Below are 23,544 nucleotides of genomic sequence, written 5' to 3'. Positions count from 1 at the left end.
CAATGGCTTAAGATTTTTTGCACTAATCTTGTTAAATCAATCAATATGTTAGTGATGTATTTTCACTAGAAGCCAAAATGCTATCTTTTGGAATTCGAGTATATGTGAGCAAAGAATAAACCATCATTGATAGGCATGGACTGTCTACGCTAAATTAACACTAAACTAGATCATTTTTAACTTACCATATACTTGGTAGTATGAAAACAATTGTATAACCTTTGTAGTTATACTCGGAAAACAAATACACCTACATATATACACCGTAAATTGAGTTCATTCTCAAACCCGTCATACTTCTATCCAAACGTGCATTGGACTCCCACTTGCAAGCTGCAAGCTCCAGTTTATTTGTTCCCTATTGGAGTAATACGTGACGATAGCAGATAAATTAATTCCAACATGGTTATCATTTGTGTCATTGAATTCAGGATTTGTAAGGGTATCGAGCTCAATTGCCAAAAGATGGTTGGAAGGGAGCCCATTGTTAGAAGAATTGAGGAGCCCAAAATACTGGTTTCCCACGGCTTGGGTGAAGTTCATAGATGGTGAGATGGCAAAGGTCATTCCCCAACAACTAAGATTGGTTATCTCAGGAACAATGGCAGACAAAAAATGGGTGAAAAATGAAAGATCTTGGCGTAACCTGGACGAAAATGTATTAGTACATCTTATTAGAAGCTGGTAGAAAGCATGACCGATTTGTTCCTTTGAAGTGTTGGTTAGCTGCAAAAGACCATTGGAATGGGTTTTTGCCCCATCAAGCTTTATATGGGCTACATCGAAGCCATTATACACAAACTGGTTTTCATCTTCAGCCATGGCTAGGAGATTCAAGCCAAAAAAAAAAAAAAAAAGAAGTATCAGAAAATATTGTGATACTTGTAACTTGTATGGAAGGGCTTCTTGCTTGCAGCAATGGATGTTTTTAAGCTAGATTCTTCTTTGTCACTAAACATCAGGGTCTCCCTCCAAGGGTAAAACGGGCATTTGAGGAGTCAACACCATTCCATAGAGGGCACTAGGTCAGCTAAAGAAAATGAAGTTTGGACTGGATGATAATGACTTCACTGTCGAGAGTTTTGCATAGTAGGCAACAGGTCATTCTACATGTCTCCTCAATGTTATCCTTTGATAGAGAATGGTAATGGAAGACCACAAAAAAAAAAAAAAAAACCATAAGTTAAATGAAGACTACTTTAACTGAGATTGGCTTGTACTAGAACAAGAGACAATCAGGAGAGGAAGAACAAAAGAAATAAAGAGCTAGGTGTGTACATATTAATTGATGTGAAATTTTAATGTACTCACAAAGGCACGAATCGTACCAATAGTATAGTTATGCAAGTGCGAGGTCGAATCTACAGGGACTTGTGATTTTTTTATAGGAAAACTAAATAAACTTAAATCGATTATACCCTAACCTAGTTGACAAAAGTATGATTGGTTTTTAAACTAAAGATTAAATAAAGCAATGACAAAATAATAATTAAACTAGCACAGAAAAATAGTGAGATTGCCGGTTGAGAAAAGTAATTAAGGTTTTGGAATTCACACCCACAAATATTTAGCAACTAATCTTATGCAATGGTTTTTCCTATAATTTCTACACAATGATTTAGAAGCTAATCTTAATCATCATGGATAATATGTCGTTAAGCCCATTTTATTTATAACAAAAATATGTTCCTCCTCTGCTTCGCAAGTTTAAGTCAAAATCCACGTAAAACAAATCATAGTAGATATCCCGTACTTAAATACTCCCTCCGTCCCTTTTTAAGTGTCCTGTTTCGTAATTCTAACTTATTAAAAAGACATCATCATTATACCTTTCACATCAACTTTTTCCTCCACTTTCCCTACTTACCCTTCATCATTACACTTTTACTCACTTATTTTTTAAAATAGAATCTACTTTTAGGGACAAAATAGACAATTCACTAACTTTTACCCACTAACTTTACAAAATTGACACTTATTAAGGGACAGCCCAAAATGGAATACCGGACTATAAATAAGGGACGGAGGGAGTATTAACAATGACAAACCAAGCAATTCGATTAATATGGTGCTATCAAATCATGGAAAAAACCCATTCCGATTGAATCCATATCCGAGTTTCAACCAAATTAATTAATGAGTTCAGAACAATAAACTATGAAAGCACGTAGAAAAAATCAAGTGCATAAAACCAATCAATAAAATTCATGGGGTTTCATCCCCCTAGTTGAGGATTTTAGCCTCTCATGGATGAAAACAAATCAAGCTTTTGACTAGAATCCATAAAAATAATACGCTTACAATAATTTCTTTTGCTCCTCTATTTTTTCTCTCTCCGAGCCGTGCTCACTCGAGATCTCTGAGATGATGAAGCTGCTGCTGCTGCTGCGTGGTGCTCTGCTCTCGCTAAACTCCCCCCTCCAAAAGACTCTGTTGCCTTCTTTAAATAGGCTGCCGAGAATTCTCATGCAAATGGAATTCCCTTCCCTAATCAAATCCTATATTTAAGGCAATGACTTAGATTGCCTAATCAGGCTCCAATTTTCCTTGGCCTCTGATCCTTATAACACTTCTTATAAAATCCAATTGGCCATAGTGAATAAAGGCAACGGGTAAGCTGGCCCCATGACTTGGAACTATTTCGACCATCATTTGCCTTGAAATTATATACGTCAAGCTCCAATGCCAACAATGTACTCTATTTCCGGACCGTTCGATACTTGTAATTTCAACAGCTGTAAAAGTTATTATTCTCATATTTTCCTGCACATTAAACAATATAACATAATTATCAGAAAGATAATAGAAGTACTCAACTAAGCACATTAAATACTTGATATTGGGGCCTGTAAGTGTCAATATTATGTGCTCATCATTAATGATTGGAATATGACAATTAATATATTTTAAAATAGCTATTCAAGACTTTTCGATGACATTAAATACTTGACAAAGGCACTACAACTACTCAGCAATGAATGGACAAAAAAAAGAATGGACCAAATGAAATATTTGGACCAAATGAAATAGTATCTTCTTTGATTTGGTGCAGGGGAATTGAAAAAATTTGCACGGAAGTACTTTATTTTATGATCCAAAAACTTGATGAATTTTTTTAGGAGACTCTTAAAACAGAATAGAGGGAGTATTTTTTGCCCTCATCAATGTACTATTCAACCTTTTTGTGTGAAAGGTTATTAAATAAGAGAAACGTCATTTTTTAATGTAACTAACCACACCAGTTGCACTCAATCTCCTACAATATCATTTCAGCAATGAGAAGACTGATTTATGAAACGATTATCTGGTTTTCATTCATATAAATCCCACACTGCATGAACTTTGTTGTCCTCAGTGTCCATCGGTAGAGGTAGTATGGATCGTAAATTTGTTGTATTTATCGCCTTTCACATCACTCCAGAAAATAAGAACCACTTTCTAGTGTACGACGATTGAGAACCTTCAGGTATTACCAAAAATTGACACAATGAAATGGCCCAGAAGATGTTATATCCCAAAAGACTTGGAACTAAGGAGGAAGAAAGGAACAGATAAAATGAGAGATTGTGAACCTAAGCAAAGGGAGACAAACGAAGAAATTAAGAAACTCTAGGGGATAGTCAAGAACAGTGATTTAGTGTGGTTGAACAACACAATAAGCTGACAGCTCAGATATCTTAGGGCTTCATCAGAAGCACATAGGAATGCCTTGCTCAAAATCCTCAATGAAGCCCATGTCGCCTTCATTATTTCCCTTGAAAAGTCTAAACATCTAGTGGACAAGTCTCGGCCACAAAGGTTAACACGTTAGGACGAAACAACTCATGGTACTTTTCAGACTTCATCTTCCATAAAACGAAACTCCATTCCCAATTTTACAGCTATTAAACATGACGGGCCTACTCACTGCATACTATCTATCCAAAACATGCACCAATCATTATATACTGCATATGAGGAAGAGAATAAAACAGAAACTTCTACAAAAGAACAGCAGTGTACTTACATACTGCATGCACCTAGCATGAGTGAATCAGCTCATTAAGCAAAGGGCTGCATAGCCTAGCTCAAGCTCTGGTCATCTTGCCACTTCCAGGATGTTCCTCCCAAGATTGGGTATAGCTCACTCATTCACAGTTTAGTGAGATGAAACCAAGCTTTACTCGAGATTAAACAGTATGCATATGCATCAACGTAAATGAATTTATTACTGAAACAAACCACAAGTACCACCTGTCAATCCGTCTCATAAATCTTGACCAAAAATTGTCAGAGACAGATTGTCCTTTCTTTTATTAAAGATCTCGAATATCCATCTCAAGCCTGTATTTTTCTTGCAAAGTAAGTTTGAACATAGCGCCATGCAAGAAAATCCCAAACTTGTTTTGCGGGCTCAAATTTACCCAGTTGTGTGCTAATAGAGAAACTAACAGAGTTTTTAATCCAGGTAATGATTTTACGGTTATTGGTATCCCATTCATCCAATGCCTATTCAAAGGCATCATCCTTTTGATCATTCGGTTTTATGGGATTCGTTTTCTTACCAGTGACATACATCGACATGACTTTTCCTTTCAGGAAACTACGCATGAGATGAGACCAATGGCTGTAATTGAGACCATCAAATTTGATGAGATGTTTTAAACATCAGATGAGGCCATATTCGTAGGAAAAGACTAATGAAGACAGATATCAGAGCAAAGATGCAAGAGTTATACTGATTACCAGGTCTAGACACGTCAAAGAGGGCTTATCAAGGTAAACCAATGTAGTACTCAGAAGTGAGTCAGAACCAATCAACTAACTGAGATTAACTTGCACTAGAACAAGAGACAATCAGCAGAGGAAGACACTAAACGAAACAATGGGCTCTGATACCACGTAAATTGCAGAATATCAATCTTTTTTTTCTGAGCAATATTTTTTATAAGTGCAATATTGATCACTTACTTGTATTGAACTCTATAATCCAATTTATAGTACAATGAGAGGACAGGAACGCGATCCTTCAGGATCTTCTAATAGCTAAGGCAATAAACTAGACTAGACTACATGAGCAAAAAAGTCAAGACAAGTACACAAGTATATAAAAATTTGATATAGCTAAATACCTGAAAATCAAAGAAAGCTATAGAAGCTGCAGAATTTAACATTCATATGCTTCTGTACATACAAATATCAGTAACCGAAATTTGACGTACTTATGTAGTTATGTCTCCTTCACACAATAGCAGCTATCCTTCTTTTTAGTCTCACACATTCAAACTATGAACTTGCGAGCTAGCTCAAGTGGTTGCATGCTTGTTCAAAATTCATCTAGTCTCGGGTTCAACACTTCTACTCCCACTAACAAAAAAACATTTCTTGCCTTTCCTCCAGAAAAAAAAGAAAAAGAAAACATGATCTAGCATTGTCCAAGGCACTGGAAACTTTCAAATTTACTGACCGCTAGTGAGTGTAGACTCTATGCTAGATATGGAGAGAGCAGAAGACTTCACATTGGATGACGGAAATGACGTGACAAATCCAAATGAAGCTTCATTACCTGGACCTATTGTACCAATACTTGTGCTGTCATGAATTATCTCCGGCAACAGAACATCTCCATCAAGGTATTGCATCACTTGCCGCATGCTGGGTCTTGTCGCTGCATCGGACTTTGTGCAAAGCAGGCCTAGTTTCAAAACCAACACCATTGCCTCCTCCAAATAATCTCCTCCCAATCTAGGATCACTAGTCTCGAGAATCGCTCCCGCTTTCCATTTCTTGAAAACCCAATCAACCAAAACCACCGCGTCAGGCGACTGTTGTAGCTCTATGGGCCTCCTTCCGCAAGCTATTTCGAGTATGAATGCACCGAAAGAAAACACATCAGTGCTCGTGGTCGCCTTTCCGGTTCTAGAAAGCTCTGGTGCAAGGTACCCAATTGTCCCCACCACACGGGTAGTTTCGAGGTTTGCTCCATGATTGTGTAATCTAGCAAGACCAAAATCCCCTAGCCTTCCGTTTAGATCATCATCCAATAGAACATTACTAGCCTTCACGTCTCTGTGAAGAACAACTTGTTCCCATTCTTCATGCAAATACAAAAGGGCGGATGCTACTCCTCTAATAATACGAAAACGTTGTGGCCAGTCGAGGACTGGCTTTTCATTACTAAATAGGAACTTGTCAAGGCTTCCGTTTGGCATATAATCATAGACCAAGAGCAGCTCTCCCTTCCGCCGGCTATAGCCAAGGAGCTGCACCAAGTTCCGGTGCCTTAGCCTTCCCATGCTAACAATTTCAGCCACAAACTCCTTCATCCCTTGTTTTGAATCATGGGAAACTTTCTTGACTGCAACTTGTTCCTTCGAAGAGGGAAGTACTCCTCTATAAACCTTACCAAAACCTCCTGCTCCAAGAAGTTCTTCATCTATGAAACCTCTGGTAGCTTTGAAGAGATCCTTATAGGAAAACCTATGAGGGCCATATTCCCTTTCCCAATCTTCACGTATTTCTTCGTACTTTTTCCTCCTCCACATATAAAATGTCCCTGCAATTATGATAGTCAGCCCAAAGAATACTGTTGTCACTGACACTGTAATTTCTAGACTACTTTTCAGCCTTGGTTTTCTTTGATGAGGAAGTGAAGGCAGCTCTGAAATATCTAGGCCCTGTGCTTTCCCACTTCTATTGAAACTCCAACCAAGAATATAGTGGTTCCCTAAAATTGGTCCTGTAGCTGCAGAGAAACCAACATACATTGAATCCAACAGAATTGAAGAAAGGTTGATGCGTGTTGACATGAGAGACTGATCTGGTTTGGGGCTTTTAATAGGAGCTAGTGTTACATTGAGTGCATTCTCAAACCCATCATACTCTATCCAAACTTGCAATGGACTCCCACTTACAAGCTCCAAGCTCCGATTAATCCGTTCCCTATTGGAGTAATATGTGACGTTAGCAGATACATTTGATAATAAGCTGTTAACATCAATTCCAACATGGTTATCGCTTATATCATTGAATTCAGGATTCATTTGGGTATCAAGCTCAATTGCCAACAAATGGTTGGAAGGGTTCCCATTGTCAGAAGAATTGAGGAGCCCAAAATACTGGTTTCCTACGGCTTGGTTGAAATGCATAGATGGTGAGATGGTGAAGGCCATTCCATCAGAACTCTGTTTTGTTTTCTCAGGAACAATGGCAAACACAAAATGGGTGGAAAATGAAAGAGCTTGCGGTAAGGTGGACGAAGATGTATTGAATCTTATAGGATGCTTGTAGAAAGCACGACCGATTTGATGCTCTGAAAAATTGGTTAGCTGCAAAAGACCATTGGAATGGATTTTTGCAACCCCTTCAAGGCTAATGTTGGCTCCATTGAAGCCTTTGTACATGAACTCGTTTTCATCTACAGCCATGGCTAGGGGATTCAAGCAAGCAAATAAAAGTATCAGAAAATAAACTGATACCGGTGTGGAAGTCATTTACCAATTTCAGGAAGAGCTTCTTGCTTGCTGCAATGGATGGTTAGTTCTTGGTTTGGAGATAGATTCTTCTTTGTTATTAAACATAAGGGTCTCCTTCCAAGGGTAAAACGGGGATTTGTTAGAGCAGGTCAGCTAACAGTCAACATGTCATTCTCCTCATGGTTATCCTTTGGTAGAGAATGGAACACCACGCAAACAAACCATATGTTAGATGAAGACTACTTAAGGAACAAATTAAACCAGGATCATCTCCGTTCCATAGATGGATTATGGATCACTTTGTGAGCAATGATTCTCGTGTTGGATTTGTGTAGCCTTGTTCAGTTTGGTCTATCACTTTTCAAACTATGAAGGGGGGTTTGACAGCAGGGGCTCTCATCGTGTCAAAACCAAGATGAATATAACCCGTAAAATGCGCAAAATGGAACTTGGTAGTAAAATTGTATTATGGGTTTCGATCCACAGGGAAAATAATTAACTCAACTCTAGAAATTGTTTTCTAAATTAATTGAAGAGTAAAGATTTTCTGATTTCAGTGATAACTAAATTTACTTAAAAGAGAGTTAAGATTTTTTTTAGCTAGTGAAAATAAATTTATGCGGATGGTTTAGTTCGCCGTGTTTGGTATGGGGAATACTGGTTTTGACTTGAGAGTTCAGTGTTTGCTTCTTAATTTGGGGAATTACTCAGTCAGATGTGGAGCAGCTCCCTTCTGTCTTTTTCCATTTTCCCTGGAAGATAGGCAGTCTTATTTTCCTGCTTTGGACTGCCCTTTGGAGACTTATGGAAGAATTTTATTTTATTTTGGTTCCTTTCCTTTTTGTCCCCAGGAGAGCCCCCTTTCTTGCCTTTCTTTGTTTTTGACAGTCCGAATGTCCGGGTCAGTTTATGCGCACATCAACTAATCCCTTATCCGATCAAGTCAAAGGCAGGTCATTCACGCCATGACTAGAAAATTCATAAGAAATTACTTTCTTGCAACCTGACTCTTAGAATCGAATCCTAGTCAATTGTGAGGGGAACAAACCCACCTACCACCAAACTAACCCTTGATGCTCCCCCTTTCTTGCCTTCCATTTATGCAATTTATATGGTGGATCAACGACCATATACAATTTATATGGTGCAATTTTATGTAAAATTTGACACTCTGGGCCTCTGTTCTTAGTGCACCACGGTTAATATAGTGAATTCCAATTAACTCTCCCTTTGCTTCATTTCTTGTCACTTTCCTATTTTAAGCAAACTTTTTGTAGAACCTGCCAAGCGCGCGCGCGCACGCACATGCAAAAAAAAAACGAAAATTTTTGTTGTATCACATTATGTAGTTTGTTGGACTGAAGGAGTAATCAAGTTTCTGAAGCAAAACAGGTGAGGAACTCTAGTTTTTGCCCGATAGAGTCGTAACATGCCTTGCCTTATCCGGTGACAAGCACCGCTAGCTAGACCGGTTGAAAGAGCATGCCGTTTTCGCTCTTTTTTCGAGCATTACCTACGGGACGTGAAAGCAATACCAATTGAAGCAAAACGGGGGAGGAAATCTAGTTTTTTGCTCGATAGCGTTGTGTCATGCCTTGCTTTGCCCGGTGACAAGCAAGCAATCCGCTTGCCATGCCTTGACTAGACCGGTTGAAAGTGCATGCCGTTTTCGGCGAGTAAGCAAGTTTCTGTCGTGGAATGGCTAACTAGATCATTTCTACCATTTCGGTGTGCTTAATGTTTCAACATGACAATTTTGGAAAAACTTTTTATTCAAAAAATAAAATAAAAACTCCCACCTGATTCTGCTTTGAAGGTTTAACTTTACTTGACTGAGAGGGAGGCACGCATGTAGGAAAAAAACAGAGCTAGGTGCGTCCCCACATATTAATGATTGGAATATGACAGTTAAGATATTTTGAAATAGTTATTCAAGACTTTTCGATGACATTAAATATACTTGACGAAGACACTACTCAGACCGTAGTGCCCGTAGGGCCTGTTAGTTATTCAAAAAATTAATGAGCATGCCCTACAACTACTCAGCAGTGAATAGAGCAAATTGTTTTTCCAGTCGAGAGCTGGCCAGCGTGTCAGCTTGGGTTGCTGTTTCCAGCTGTTGTTTTCATCTGTGTTACCCGTTTATGGTTTGAGCAAGGGTTCCCTTAAGATTCTCTTCTGCTTCGGCAATGCGTGTCTTTGAGCCTGTTGGTCTGGTGTGCTTTTCGCAATAGCTCGTATCTTAAATTTAGTAGTTTTGGTTCATTCTTGTTTATTGTGATGGAATCTTTTGTCTTCGGATGTTTGAATGAAATGAATTGCTTGTTGTTTGATTAAATAAAAAATAAAAAAGAATTCTCGAGGGTCGAATGTGAGATGTCTTGATAAATAGTACTTGGCCAAAAATCCTCCATATCATTTTTTGTCCTCCAGGACATACCTCCAGCTGACGACCATTCAAGCCAGAGGCGGCTCTATGTAGCCCATTCAATGGTCAACAGAGCACCCGAACAAATTTTTTTTGCTTAGAATATAAATTATGGTCTAGTCTTTTTTCGAACACCCAACGTAAATATCAATAAACACCTAATTCTAAAAGTCTTGAACACCTAACTCAAAACTAATTGAAAACTCAATTACAACCCAATTACAGCCCATCAATCCAAGTACGGAGTAATTCATATTTGAACATCTAACACATTATCTCAAATAAAACTCATAATCATAATAATAAAAAATTGTAAAAAGAAGGTGAAAAGAAGATTTTATTGGTGTAAGTATTATTCTCTATGTTCTCTCTCCATCTTTATTGTTGATGAAGGTCTAAATGTGTTAATTCACATTCATGATAATAACTTCTTTTTTTGTCTAGTTAGCTTATAAAATTATGAACCAAACTTCATAAAAATTCAACTACATTGCAAAGTCCATTAACTTGAATCATATTCCTTCGAATTTAAGACTACGATATAAAATCTCATCATGTCATCCGAACAACAGATTTTCGAGAAGGTCAACCTCAACATACTCGCTACAATTTCTTTCAAAAGGGTTTTAAAAGATTAATTCGATGGTTAAACGTTGGCACAAAATATGAAAACTCATCTAAGACAACTATAAAAAAAATTTACCCTCTCCATTCTTGAAACACTGTCTACTATATACGAAATGCAACAACTTACCTTAACTCTACTAGCCGAGGTAGAATGAAACAGTTATCCTTACTTTCTAATTAACCTCTTCACTGATGATGAAAATTTGAAGAAAACGTTCAGTGATAGTGTAATGATATTTAGTAGCTTGTAAACTACAGTATTAAAGAAAACTTGAACTTGGATACATATTTTTATACTTTTTAAAATTTAAAATTTATCTCGTCAGTAACTCCCGACGATCTCCTTGGTCACAATTCCGGCCATGATCTCTCGACTTCAGCGACTTTAAGTGGTCGGAATTGCGGGACAGAGTTGAAGACGGTTTTTGAGAAATCTCAAGGGGTTCGAGGGATCAAACGTAGGTTTCTGGTCTTCTTTATATTCTCTGGTCTTTTTCATAATACTCCCTCCGTCTCAAATTGTTTGTTCAGTCCGCAAAACGATAACTTACAAATAATGCAATGTTTTTAAGAAAAAATTCAAACTTTTTTGACAAATTAAAAATACTCAATTGATATCTAAGTAAGTTGTTGAAAAATTGTACTATTTTTAACACTCCATTTTGCGGACCGGACAAACATTGTGCATGGGACGGAAGGAGCATGAACTAGAGTGTATCGCTTTGTTTTCCAGATATCGGAGAGTGTGGCCATTGCGAAGCTAAGGAGGTTAGTGAATGCACACTAACTTTCGTATCGCTTTTTTTTTTTTTTTTTTTTGAACACCGGCGTGAAAATTGTATTGAAGAGAGTTTGAATGTGAGGTGAAGTTCAAAAGAATTTTTTTGGTTAGTAAGGGGAAAACAAATAGAGGGAGAGAGAATATTCGAGGCCGAGATGGATTTTCGTGAGATTTTTTATTTATTTCGTAAGAATGTACCGTGTGTCTTACATGTGTTTAGCATATAGCGTAGATATACAGGTTCTCCAATTGGATGAATTGTCAAGCTAAGATCGCAACTGTATCCATTCCCATCAAACATACGACAATTCTCTCATCTGGTTCAATCGAGATGGACAGTTTGTCTCTTTGACCATAATATTATTCCACAAATAAGCGTGGTACCCGTACTATATGGTAGTACAAAAACAAATTATTACGTTTACTACAATTTATCCCTCATCGATGCACTATTTAACCTTTAAGTTTAAAATTTTATTAAAAGAGAAAGTTGAATGTTAGGGGAAGTTTGAAAGATTTTTTTCCAAGTTGTTAAGTGGAAAACGATAGAGGGAGAGAGAATATTAGTGGCCGAGGCGGATTTTTGTGGGAGTTTTAATTCTTTGTTTAAAAGGAAAGAATGAATGTGCAGTGTGTTTACTCACTTACTTAGTATATAGTATAGATAGGTTTCGCCATAAAAGAATTGCAGGAGCAATGGTGTGGTTCCGATGAAATTGGTAGGAATGTGTGGGATTGATTGTAGAAGTAAAAACAAGAATGATTACACCATGACTTTGACTTCAAGCTTATCGATACGAAGAATATAACCCCTGCACTAAAGGGGTGTAGTGCAGGGTACCCGGTTCCTAGAGTTTTTGTGCGACAGAAGGCCCGAAAGGGAATCACTGCATCAAAAAATACACGCTGCAACTTTTGCTCAGGATTCATACTGAAATAGAAAGTGTTCTGTACTTGTATTAACAGTAAGTCGCAAATTACTAGCTAGCATTAGTTGAAGAACGGATCAAAGGATGTACACTTTGAAGTCGTGAGATCTAGTAGACTAGAAATAGTATGCCAGGAACCCCATTCACTTGCTGAAACACTATCGGGATCAAAACATAACGTTGAAGACGTAAGGCAAGTAGTTGTAAAGGAAACAAAGAACTTAAACCCAGAAAAGAAACACGAACTAAAAAGAAAGCTGAGGAAAAACAAGGTTTAATAGAGTTATCACTTCACCATGTAACATCATCATTTGTTAATCAAAACATGGGTCAAGAATATATTTTCCAACTTGCTGCTATTTGCGAAGACCAGAAACAACACAGCAGTAGCCTCGTTCCACTTTAGCACAACACCGAAGTATGCGCTGTGTCGCAGTGACACCTTGCGTCTTTTCCTTATTCCATAGTAACCCCTTTCGATACAACTCTAAAGGCTTCCAAGAATTTTGGAAGTCCACCCATGTCTACAATTTTCAGGATGAGGCTGAGTTCAGCAAGTTAAGCTTGTACCAAGTTTATCAAACCTTCGAATCTACAGAAAAATGATTAAAAATGTAATCTCGAATTCCTATGCAAACACAATGTAGATAAATAACAAAAGGCTATTAAATAAGAGAAACGTCATTTTTGAATGAAACTAACCGCACCAGTTGCACTCAATCCCCTACAATATCATTTCAGCAATGACAAGACTGATTTATGAAACGATTATCTGGTTTTCATTCATATAAATCCCACACTGCATGAACTTTGTTGTCCTCAGTGTCCATCGGTAGAGGTAGTATGGATCGTAAATTTGTTGTATTTATTGCCTTTCACATCACTCTTGAAATAGAACCACTTTCTAGTGTACAACGATTGAGAACCTTCAGGTATTACCAAAAATTGACAGAATGAAATGGCCCGGAAGATGTTATATCCCAAAAGACTTGGAACTAAGGAGGAAGAAAGGAACCGATAAAATGAGAGATAGTGAACCTAAGCAAATGGAGACAAACGAAGAAATTAAGAAACTCTAGGGGATAGTCAAGAACAGTGATTTAGTGTGGTTGAACAACACAATAAGCTGACAGCTCAGATATCTTAGGGCTCCATATGGCATCAGAAGCACATGGGAATGCCTTGCTTAAAATCCTCAATGAAGCCCATGTCGCCTCCATTATTTCCCTTCAAAAGTCTAAACATCTAGTGGACAAGTCTCGGCCACAAAGGTAATCACTTTACCGAGGACGAAACAACTCATGGTACTTGTCAGACTTCGTATTCCAAAAAACAACACTCCATTCCCAATTTTACAGCTATTAAACATGACATGTCTACTCTCAGCATAATATCTATCCAAAACATGCACCAATCAACATTTACTGCATATGAGGAAGAGAATAAAACAGAAACTTCCACGAAAGAACAGCAGTGTACTTACATACTGCATGCACCTAGCATAAGTGGATCAGTTCATTAAGCAAAGGGCTGCATAGCCTAGCTCAAGCTCTGGTCGTCTTGCCACTTCCAGGATGTTCCTCCCAAGATTGGTTATAGCTCACTCGTTCACAGTTCAGTGAGATGAAACCAAGCTTTACTCGAAATAAAACAGTATGCGTATGCATAAACGTAAATGAATTTATTACTGAAACAAACCACAAGTACCATCTGTCAAATCCGTCTCATGGATCTTGACCACAAAATTGTCAGAGACAGATTGTCCTTTCTTTTATTAAAGATCTCGAATATCCATCTCAAGCCTGTATTTTTCTTGCGAAGTAAATTCGAACATAGCGCCTTGCAAGAAAATCCCAAACTTGTTTTGCGGGCTCAAATTTACTTAGTTGCATGCTAATAGAGATCGAAACTAACAGTTTTTAATCCAGGTAATGATTTTATGGTTATCCATATCCCCCATTCATCCAATGCCTATTCAAAGGCATCATCCTTTTGATCATTCGATTTTATGGGATTCGTTTTCTTACCAGTGACATACATCAACATACCTTTTCCTTTCAGGAAACTACGCATGAGATGAGACCAATGGCTGTAATTGAGACCATCAAATTTGATGGAGATATTTCAAACAACATCAATGTGGCCATATTCGTAGGAAAAGACTAATGAAGACAGATATCAGCACAGAGATGCAAGAATTATACTGATTACCAGGTCTAGACACGTGAAAGAGGGCTTTTCAAGGAAAACCAATGTAGTAGTCAGAAGTGAGTCAAAACCAATCAACTAACTGAGATGAACTTGCATTAGAACAAGAGACAATCAGGAGAGGAAGACACTAAACAAAACAATGGGCTCTGATAACACGTAAATTGCAGAATATCAGTCTTTTTTTTATGAGCAATATTTTTTATAAGTGCAATATCAATCACTTAATTGTATTGAACTCTATAATCCAATTTATAGTACAACGATAGGACAGGAATGTGATCCTTCAGGATCTTCTGATATCTAAGGGAATAAACTAGACATGACTGCATGAGCAACAAAGTCAAGACATGTACACATGTATATCAAAATATGATATAGCTAAATACCTGAAAGACAGAAAGAAAGCTATAGAAGCTATCCTTCAGAAAAAAAGAAAAGAAAAAGAAACCATGATCTAGCTTCTGTATATACAAATATCAGTAACCGAAATTTGACGTACTTATGTCTCGTTCACCCAATAGCAGCTATCCTTCTTTTTAGTCTCAAACATTCAAACTATGAACTTGCGAGCTAGCTCAAGTGGTTGCACGCTTGTTCCAAATTATTCTAGTCTTGGGTTCAACTCTTCTACTCCCACTAGCAAACTAACATTTCTTGCCTTTCCTCCAGAAAAAAGAAAAGAAAAAGAAAACATGATCTAGCATTGTCCAAGGCACTGGAAACTTTCAAATTTACCGACTGCTAGTGAGTGTAGACTCTGTGCTAGATATGGAGAGAGCAGAAGACTTCACAATGGATGACGGAAATGACGTGACAAATTCAAATGAAGCTTCATTACCAGGACCTAATGTACCAATACTTGTGCAGTCATGAATTATCTCTGGCAACAGGACATCTCCATCAAGGTATTGCATCACTTGCCGCATGCTGGGTCTTGTCGCTGCATCGGACTTTGAGCAAACCAGGCCTAGTTTCAAAACCAACACCATTTCCTCCTCCAAATAATCTCCTCCCAATCTAGGATCACTTGTCTCGAGAATCGCTCCCTCTTTCCATTTCTCGAAAACCCAATCAACCAAAACCACCGCATTAGGCGACTGTTGTAGCTGTATGGGCCTCCTTCCGCAAGCTACTTCGAGTATGAATGCACCGAAAGAAAACACATCAGTGCTTGTGGTCGCCTTTCCGGTTCTAGAAAGCTCTGGTGCAAGGTACCCAATTGTCCCCACCACACTGGTAGTTTCGAGGTTTGCTCCATGATTGTATAATCTAGCAAGACCGAAATCTCCTAGCCTTCCGTTTAGATCAGCATCCAATAGAACATTACTAGCCTTCACGTCTCTGTGAAGAACAACTTGGTCCCATTCTTCATGCAAATACAGAAGGGCGGATGCTACTCCTTTGATGATACGATAACGTTGTGGCCAGTCGAGGACTGGCTTTTCATTACTAAATAGGAACTTGTCAAGGCTTCCGTTTGGCATATAATTATAGACCAAGAGCAGCTCTCCTTTCCGACGGCTATAGCCAAGGAGCTGCACCAAGTTCCTGTGCCTTAGCCTTCCCATGCTGGCAATTTCAGCCACAAACTCCTTTATCCCTTGTTTTGAGTCATGGGAGACTTTCTTGACTGCAACTTGTTCCTTCGAAGACGGAAGTACTCCTCTATAAACCTTACCGAAACCTCCTGCTCCAAGAAGTTCTTCGTTTATGAAACCTCTGGTTGCTTTGAAGAGATCCTTATAGGAAAACCTATGAGGGCCATATTCCCTTTCCCAATCTTCACGTATTTCTTCATACTTTTTCCTCCTCAACATATAAAATGTCCCTGCAATTATGATAGTCAGCCCAAGGAATACTGTTGTCACTGACACTGTAATTTCTAGAACATTTTTCAGTCTTGGTTTTCTTTGATGAGGAAGTGGAGGAAGTGAAGGAAGCTCTGAAATATCTAGGCCTTGTGCTTTCCCACTTTTATTGAAACTCCAACCAAGAATATAGTGTTTCGCTGAAAGTGGTCCCGTTGCTGCAGAGAAACCAACATACATTGAATCCGACAGAATTGAAGAAAGGTTGATGCGTGTTGACATGAGAGACTGATCTGGTTTGGGGCTTTTAATAGGAGCTAGTGTTACATTGAGTACATTCTCAAACCCATCATACTCTATCCAAACGTGAAATGGACTCCCACTTGCAAGCTCCAAGCTCCAATTAATCCGTTCCCTATTGGAGTAATAAGTGACATTAGCAGATACATTTGATAATAAGCTGTTAACATCAATTCCAACATGGTTATCGTTTATATCATTGAATTCAGGATTCATTTGGGTATCAAGCTCAATTGCCAACAAATGGTTGGAAGGGTTCCCATTGTTAGAAGAATTGAGGAGCCCAAAATACTGGTTTCCTATGGCTTGGTTGAAATCCATAGATGGTGAGATGGCGAAGGCCATTCCATCAGAACTCTGTTTTGTTTTCTCAGGAACAATGGCAAACACAAAATGGGTGGAAAATGAAAGAGCTTGCGGTAAGGTGGACGAAGATGTATTGAATCTTATAGGATGCTTGTAGAAAGCACGACCGATTTGATGCTCTGAAAAATTGGTTAGCTGCAAAAGACCATTGGAATGGATTTTTGCAACCCCTTCAAGGCTAATATTGGATCCATTGAAGCCTTTGTACACGAACTCGTTTTCATCTACAGCCATGGCTAGGGGATTCAAGCAAGCATATAAAAGTATCAGAAAAAAAACTGATCCTGGTGCTGAAGTCATTTACCAATTTAGGGAAGAGATTCTTGCTTTCAGCAATGGATAGTTAGTTCTTGGTTTGGAGATAAATTCTTCTTTGTTATTAAACATAAGGATCTCCTTCCAAGGGTAAAACGGGGATTTGGGGAGTCAACACCTTTGCATAGAGGGCAGCAGAGCAGGTCAGCTAAAGAGACCAAAGTTTGTGACTGAATGATGATAACTTCACTGTGATTCCAATGTAACTGTCAACATGTCATTCTCCTCATGGTTATCCTTTGGTAGAGAATGGAACACCACACAAACAAACCATAAGTTATAGAATTAACTCAACTCTAGAAATTGTTCTCTAAATTAATTGAAGAGTAAAGATTTGCTGATTTCAGTGATAACTAAATTTACTTAACAGAGAGTTAAGATTTTTTTTAGCAAGTGAAAAGAAATCTCTGTGGATGAATAAGTTCGCCGTGTTTGGTATGGGGAATACTGGTTTTGACTTGAGAGTTCAGTGTTTGCTTCTTAATTTGGGGAATTATTCAGTCAGATGAGGAGCAGCCCCTTCTGTCTTTTTCCATTTTCCCTGGAAGATAGGCAGTCTTTTTTTCCTGCTTTGCACTACCCTTTTGAGACTTATGCAGGAATTTTATTTTATTTTTCCGTTGCTTTTTGTCCCCAGGAGAGCCCCCTTTCTTGCCTTTCTTTGTTTTTGACGGTCCGAAAGTCCGGGTCAGTTTATGCACACCTCAACTAATCCCCTATCCGATCAAGTCAAAGGCAGGTCATTCACGCCATTACTAGAAAATTCACAAGAAATTACTTTCTTGCGGCGTGACTCTAAGAATCGAACCCTAATCAATTGTGTAGAGAACAAACCCGCCTACCACCAATTATAGTGAATTCCAATTACCTCTCCCTTTGCTTCATTTCTTTTCTTTCCCATTTTTAAGCAAACTTTTTGTAGAACCTGCCAAGCGCGCGCGCACACACCCAAAAAAAACGCAAATTTTTGTTGTGTCACATTATGTAGTTTGTTGGACTGAAGGAGTAAGCAAGTTTCTGAAGCAAAACGGGGGAGGAACTCTAGTTTTTGCCCGATAGAGTCGTGACATGCCTTGTCTTGTCTGGTGACAAGCAATCCGCTAGCTAGACCAGTTGAAAGAGCATGCCGTTTTCGGTCTTTTGGAGCATTACCTACGGGACATGAAAGCACGACCAATTGAAGCAAAACGGGGGAGGAAATCTAGATTTTGCTCGATAGCGTTGTGTCATGCCTTGCTTTGCCCGGTGACAAGCAAGCAATCCGCTTGCCATGCCTTGACTAGACCGGTTGAAAGAGCATGCCGTTTTCGGTGAGTAAGCAAGTTTCTTTTGTGGAATGGCTAACTAGATCATTTCTACCATTTCAGTGTGCTTAATGTTTCAACTGCAAAGTCAAGAGAGCTAACAACTCAGTCGGTTACAGGCTCCCCACTACCCTTAGTTGGTTGTAATTTGCTGAGCTGGAATGTAATTAGTTAGATTGAGATTCAGTCGGTTATTGATGAAGGGTTTTGTATTTATTTTGTGAGAATGTACCAGGTGTCTTACCTGTGTCTAGCATATAGTGTAGATATACAGGTTCTCCACTTGGATGAATTGTCAAGCTAAGACTGCAACTGCATCCATCCCCATCAAACATACAACAATCCTCTCATCTGGTTCAATCGGATTGGGCCTTTTTGTCTCTTTTACCGTAACATTATTCCACAACAAGCGCGGTACCCCTACTATATGATAGTACAAAATAAAAAAATTTCGTTTAATACTATTTAACCTTTAAGTTGAAAATTGTATTAAAAGAGAGTTGAATGTGAGGGAAGCTGGGAAGGTTGTTTTCAATTTGTTAAGTGGAAAACAATAGAGGGAGAGAGAATATTAGTGGCCAAGGCGGATTTTTGTGGGAGTTTTTAATTCTTTGTTTAAAAAGGAAGAACGAATGTGCAGTGTGTTACTCACTTGCTTAGTATATAGTATGGATAAATTTTGCCATAAAAGAATTACAGGAGACACGGTGTGGTTGCGATAGGGCGAAAATCGTAGGAATGTGTGGGATTGATAGTAGCACTGATACTGTCCAGCAGAAGTAAACACAAGAATGATTACACCATGACTTAGACTTCAAGCTTATCAATACGAAGAATAGAACCCCCGCACTTAAAGGGGTGTAGTGCAAGATTCGGACCGTTAAATGTATTTTTAATGGTTCACATTTCAAAAGGTATTTTACAGGAATACTTTTACACACACCATTAAAAAGTATCTAATGTACGATACCTTTTGAAATCAAAATCATTAAAAACACTTTTAGATGGCTCGGATCGTGCACCCATGCACTGCAAGGTAGGCCCGAAAGGGAATCACTGCATCAAAAAATAAACGCTGCAACTTTTGCTCAGATTTCATACCGAAACAGGAAGGGTTCTGTACTTGTATTAACAGTAAGTCTCAAATTACTAGCTCACATTAGTTGAAGAACGGATCAAAGGATGTACACTTTGAAGTCGGGAGATCTAATAGACCAGAAATAATATGCCAGGGACCGCATTCCCCTGCTGAAACACTACCGGAATCAAAACATAAACGAAGTACTTCTCTTATGACAAAACGTTGAAGACGTAATGCAAGTAGTTGTAAAGGAAACAAAGAACTTAAACCCGGAAAAGAAACACGAACTAGAAAGAAAGCCGAGAAACAAGAACATGCAATGCTCAGTATTCAACAACTGCTGTCTGACGATTAACTTCCAGCTTAATGATGAAAAAAAAGGTTTAATAGAGCTATCATTTCACCATGTAACATCGTCATTTGTTGATCAAAACAGGGGCCAAGAATATATTTTCTGACTTGCTGCTATTTGCGTAGACCAGAAACAATACAGTAGTAGCCTCGTTCCCCTTCAGCATAACACAGAAGTATGCGCTGTGTCACAATCACACCTTGTGTCTTTTCCTTATTCCATAGTAACCCCTTTTTATACAACTCTAAAGGCTTCCAAGAATTTTGGAAGTCCACCCATGTCTAGCATTTTCGGGATGAGGCTGAGTTCAGCAAGTTAAGCTTGTACCAAGTTTATCAAACCTCGAATCTACAGCAAAATGATTAAAAATGTAATCTCGAATTCCTATGCAAACACAGTGTAGATAAATAACAAAAAAGGCTATTAAATAAGAGAAACGTCAGTTTTGAATGTAAGTAACCGCACCAGTTGCACTCAATCCCCTACAATATCATTTCAGCAATGACAAGACTGATAATGAAACGATGATCTGGTTTTCATTCATATAAATCTCACACTGTATGAACTTTGTTGTCCTCAGTGTCCATCAGTAGAGGTGGTATGGATGGTAAATTTTTTGTATTTATTGCCTTTCACATCACTCTTGAAAGTAAGAACCACTTTCTAGTGTACGACAATTGAGAACCTTCAGGTATTACCAGAAATTGACGGAATGAAATGGACTGGAAGATGTTATATCCCAAAAGGCTTGGAACTAAGAAGGAAGAAAGGAAACGATAAAATGAGAGATAGTGAACCGAAGCAAAGGGAGACAAACGAAGAAATTAAGGAACTCTAGAGGATCATCAAGAATAGTGATTTAGTGTGGTTGAACAACACAATAAGCTGACATCTCAGATATCTTAGGCCTCCATATGGAATCAGAAGCACATAGGAATGCCTTGCTAAAAATCCTCAATCAAGCCCATGTCGCCTCCGGTATTTCCCTTCAAAAGTCTAAACATCTGGTGGACAAGTCTCTGCCACAAAGGTTAATCAATTTAGGACGAAACAACTCATGGTACTTTTCATACTTCGTCTTCCATAAAAAAAAACCTCCAATCCCAATTTTACAGCTATTAAACATGACGTGCCTACTCACTGCATAATATCTATCAAAAACATGCACCATCATCATACTGCATATGAGGAAGAGAATAAAACAGAAACTACTAAGCTATACAATAGAACAGCGATGTACTTCCATACTGCATGCGCCTAGCATAAGTGGATAAGTTTATTAAGCAAAGGGCTGCATAGCTTGCTAGAACTTGACGTAGCCTAGCTCAAAGTCTTGTCATCTTGCCAATTCCAGGCTGTTCCACCCAAGATTGGGTATAGCTCACTCGTTTGCAGTTTAGTGAGATGAAACCAAGCTTTACTCGAGATTAAACAATATGCATATGCATAAACGTAAATGAATTTATTACTTAAACAAACCACAAGTACCATCTGTCAAATCCGTCTCATGGATCTTGACCACAAAATTGTCAGAGACTGATTGTCCTTTCTTTTATTAAAGATCTCGAATATCCATCTCAAGCCTGTATTTTCTTGCAAAGTTAGTTTGAACATAGCGCCTTGCAAGCAAGAAAATCCTAAACTTTTTTGGGGACTCAAATTTTCCTAGTTGCATGCTAATAGAGAAACAAACAGAGTTTTTAATCCAAGTAATGATTTTACGGCTATCCGTATCCCATTCATCCAATTCCTATTCATAGGCAACATCCTTTTGACCATTCAATTTTATGGGATTCGTTTTCTTACCTGACATACATCAACATGCCTTTTACTTTCAGGAAACTACGCATGAGATGAGACCAATGGCTGAAATTGAGACCATCAAATTTGACGGTGATGTTATAAACAACATCAGATGAGGCCATATTCGTAGGAAAAGACTAATGAAAGCAGATATCAAAGCAAGGATGCAAGAGTTATACTGATGACCGGGTCTAGACACGTCAAAGAGGTCTTATTAAGGAAAACCAAAGTAGTACTCAGAAGTGAGTCAGAACCAATCAACTAACTGAGATTAACTTGCACTAGAACAAGAGACAATCAGGAGAGGAAGACACCAAATGAAACAATGGGCTCTGATACAATGTAAATTGCAGAATATCAATCTTTTCTTATGACCAATTTTTTTTATAAGTGCAATATTGATCATGTAAAATCCTAACTTTGGAAATTTTAGTCGTGTGGTCCGAATTGGAACTGACACTTTAATTTAATTCGAATAGTAAGGCAGACTACGCGAAGTGTATCGTGATACAAAAACAAAATGTGAATTGCAATTTATTTCATAAAAGTATGGGACAATTAAGTTACATCTGATACACGATACAAATTACGTGAATCTTACGTTTAATATCAAACACCGCTGTGATAATCCTCATATTTTTATTAATCTATGTTGAATTTTTGGGATTTTTTGGAGACTAGAATTCGGACGCGTTCGGACAGAGTTCGCGTTAACCGAACGCGAACTATTACGTGTCAATAAGAGAAGGTAATAGGTGTACTTTTTTTTTACCTGTTTCACCTATATCTCCACCGCTATATATATATATATATATATATATATATATATCGGGGTGGTTCCGGGAACACCCAAAAAAACACATAAAAAAATACCTCATAGTTTCCGATCAAATTTTGATGATCCGAGCCGCTCAATGTGATCAGAACGTGATTTTAAGAGTACCCGTGAGAAATCAGCAAAAAAAAATGACCAGGAAGGGCTTGATCCGAACAGTTCGAACAGTTTTTTATTGAACGGTTCAAATAAAAACTGCTCAAATCAAGCCTTTTCCGATCATTTTTTTTGTTAATTTCTCGCGGGCACCTTTAAAATCACATTCTACACATATTGAACGGTTCGGATCATAAAAGTTTGATCGGAAACTATGAGTTTGAGATTTGAGATTTTTTTTAGGTGTTTTTTTGGGTGTCCCTTGAACCATCCCGTATATATATATATATATATATATATACCATCAAGAGTAATTAGCAACGTAAAAGACAAACAAAGCTAAAGAATAAAAAGGAAATGGTAAAGAGAGACCACCGCTTTCTGTACCTAGACTCCCATCTGAGACCACCGCTTGCCGTTCCGGTCAATTTCATGGGGGGAAATCTACTGTCTTTCTTGGTAATCTCTCTCACTCACTAATTTATATATATATATATATTACCATCAGGAGTAATTAGCAACGTAAAAGACAAACAAAGCTAAAGAATAAAAAGGAAATGGTAAAGAGAGACCACCGCTTTCTGTACCTAGACTCCCATCTGAGACCACCGCTTGCCGTTCCGGTCAATTTCATGGGGGAAAATCTACTGTCTTTCTTGGTAATCTCTCTCACTCACTAATTTATTTGCAATCGATATTATAATATGTATAGTACTTATATCAAAGAAAGTAGAATTGGGGCAATCACATACAACCCACATATGTACAGGACATTCATGCACATGACACACCTCATCGAGAAACAGTGTAGGTGGACAAATTCAATTAGTGCTCTGAACAGCACTGGATTGTAA

At 38.2% G+C, this 23,544-nt stretch overlaps 3 protein-coding genes across 6 annotated transcripts in view; all 3 read right to left on the bottom strand.

Annotated features, from left to right (window-relative positions):
• Positions 1–739: 739 nt before the first annotated feature.
• On the bottom strand, positions 740–7,587 carry LOC131316540 (L-type lectin-domain containing receptor kinase SIT2-like). 3 transcript variants are annotated; one of them, XR_009197168.1, is made up of 3 exons: positions 5,546–7,587; positions 2,302–2,763; positions 740–1,129 (listed from the first exon to the last, which is right to left on the bottom strand). XR_009197168.1 is itself a non-coding variant. In XM_058345951.1 (2 exons), the coding sequence occupies exons 1-2, from the start codon at positions 7,470–7,472 to the stop codon at positions 2,729–2,731; spliced, it is 1,962 nt and encodes a 653-aa protein (XP_058201934.1). In that variant the 5' UTR covers positions 7,473–7,587; the 3' UTR covers positions 2,169–2,728. The 3 variants fall into 3 exon arrangements, 1 of the variants encoding a protein (XP_058201934.1); XR_009197169.1 differs by lacking the exon at positions 5,546–7,587 and adding an exon at positions 4,007–4,645; XM_058345951.1 differs by lacking the exon at positions 740–1,129 and having other exon boundaries at positions 2,169–2,763.
• Positions 7,588–12,602: 5,015 nt separating this feature from the next.
• LOC131316627 (transcription factor PCL1-like) overlaps positions 12,603–23,544 on the bottom strand; it is a 96,202-nt gene continuing 85,260 nt past the window's right edge. Inside the window, exon 4 of the mRNA XM_058346073.1 lies at positions 12,603–12,811. The gene's annotated coding sequence lies outside the window, so the exon portion shown is untranslated. The remainder of the gene's footprint in view (positions 12,812–23,544) is intronic.
• The window catches only part of LOC131316566 (L-type lectin-domain containing receptor kinase SIT2-like), a 49,776-nt gene continuing 40,844 nt past the window's right edge, over positions 14,613–23,544 (bottom strand). Inside the window, exon 2 of one of the 2 annotated variants that reach the window (XM_058345987.1) lies at positions 14,613–16,303. In XM_058345987.1, coding sequence (XP_058201970.1) covers positions 15,162–16,247 — 1,086 coding nt within the window. In that variant the 5' untranslated portion in view covers positions 16,248–16,303 and the 3' untranslated portion in view covers positions 14,613–15,161. Of the gene's footprint in view, positions 17,496–23,544 lie in introns of those variants that run through there. The other variant, XM_058345981.1, reaches the window with a different exon arrangement.

Source organism: Rhododendron vialii, chromosome 1a (genome assembly GCF_030253575.1).
Source record: "Rhododendron vialii isolate Sample 1 chromosome 1a, ASM3025357v1".
Taxonomy (NCBI): domain Eukaryota; kingdom Viridiplantae; phylum Streptophyta; class Magnoliopsida; order Ericales; family Ericaceae; genus Rhododendron; species Rhododendron vialii.
The sequence above is the reverse complement of the archived record's forward strand: the minus strand, read 5'-3'. Positions and strand labels throughout refer to the sequence as shown.

What these genes read in the sequence shown, in the direction of transcription:
- LOC131316540 (XM_058345951.1), bottom strand. Translation starts at nt 7,472, where the DNA reads ATGACTTCCACACCGGTATCAGTTTATTTTCTGATACTTTTATTTGCT. An exon ending in TATTGGTACAATAGGTCCAG is followed by an intron (nt 2,764 to 5,545) that starts GTAATGAAGCTT and finishes TTTAATGTGCAG; the next exon opens with GAAAATATGAGAATAATAAC.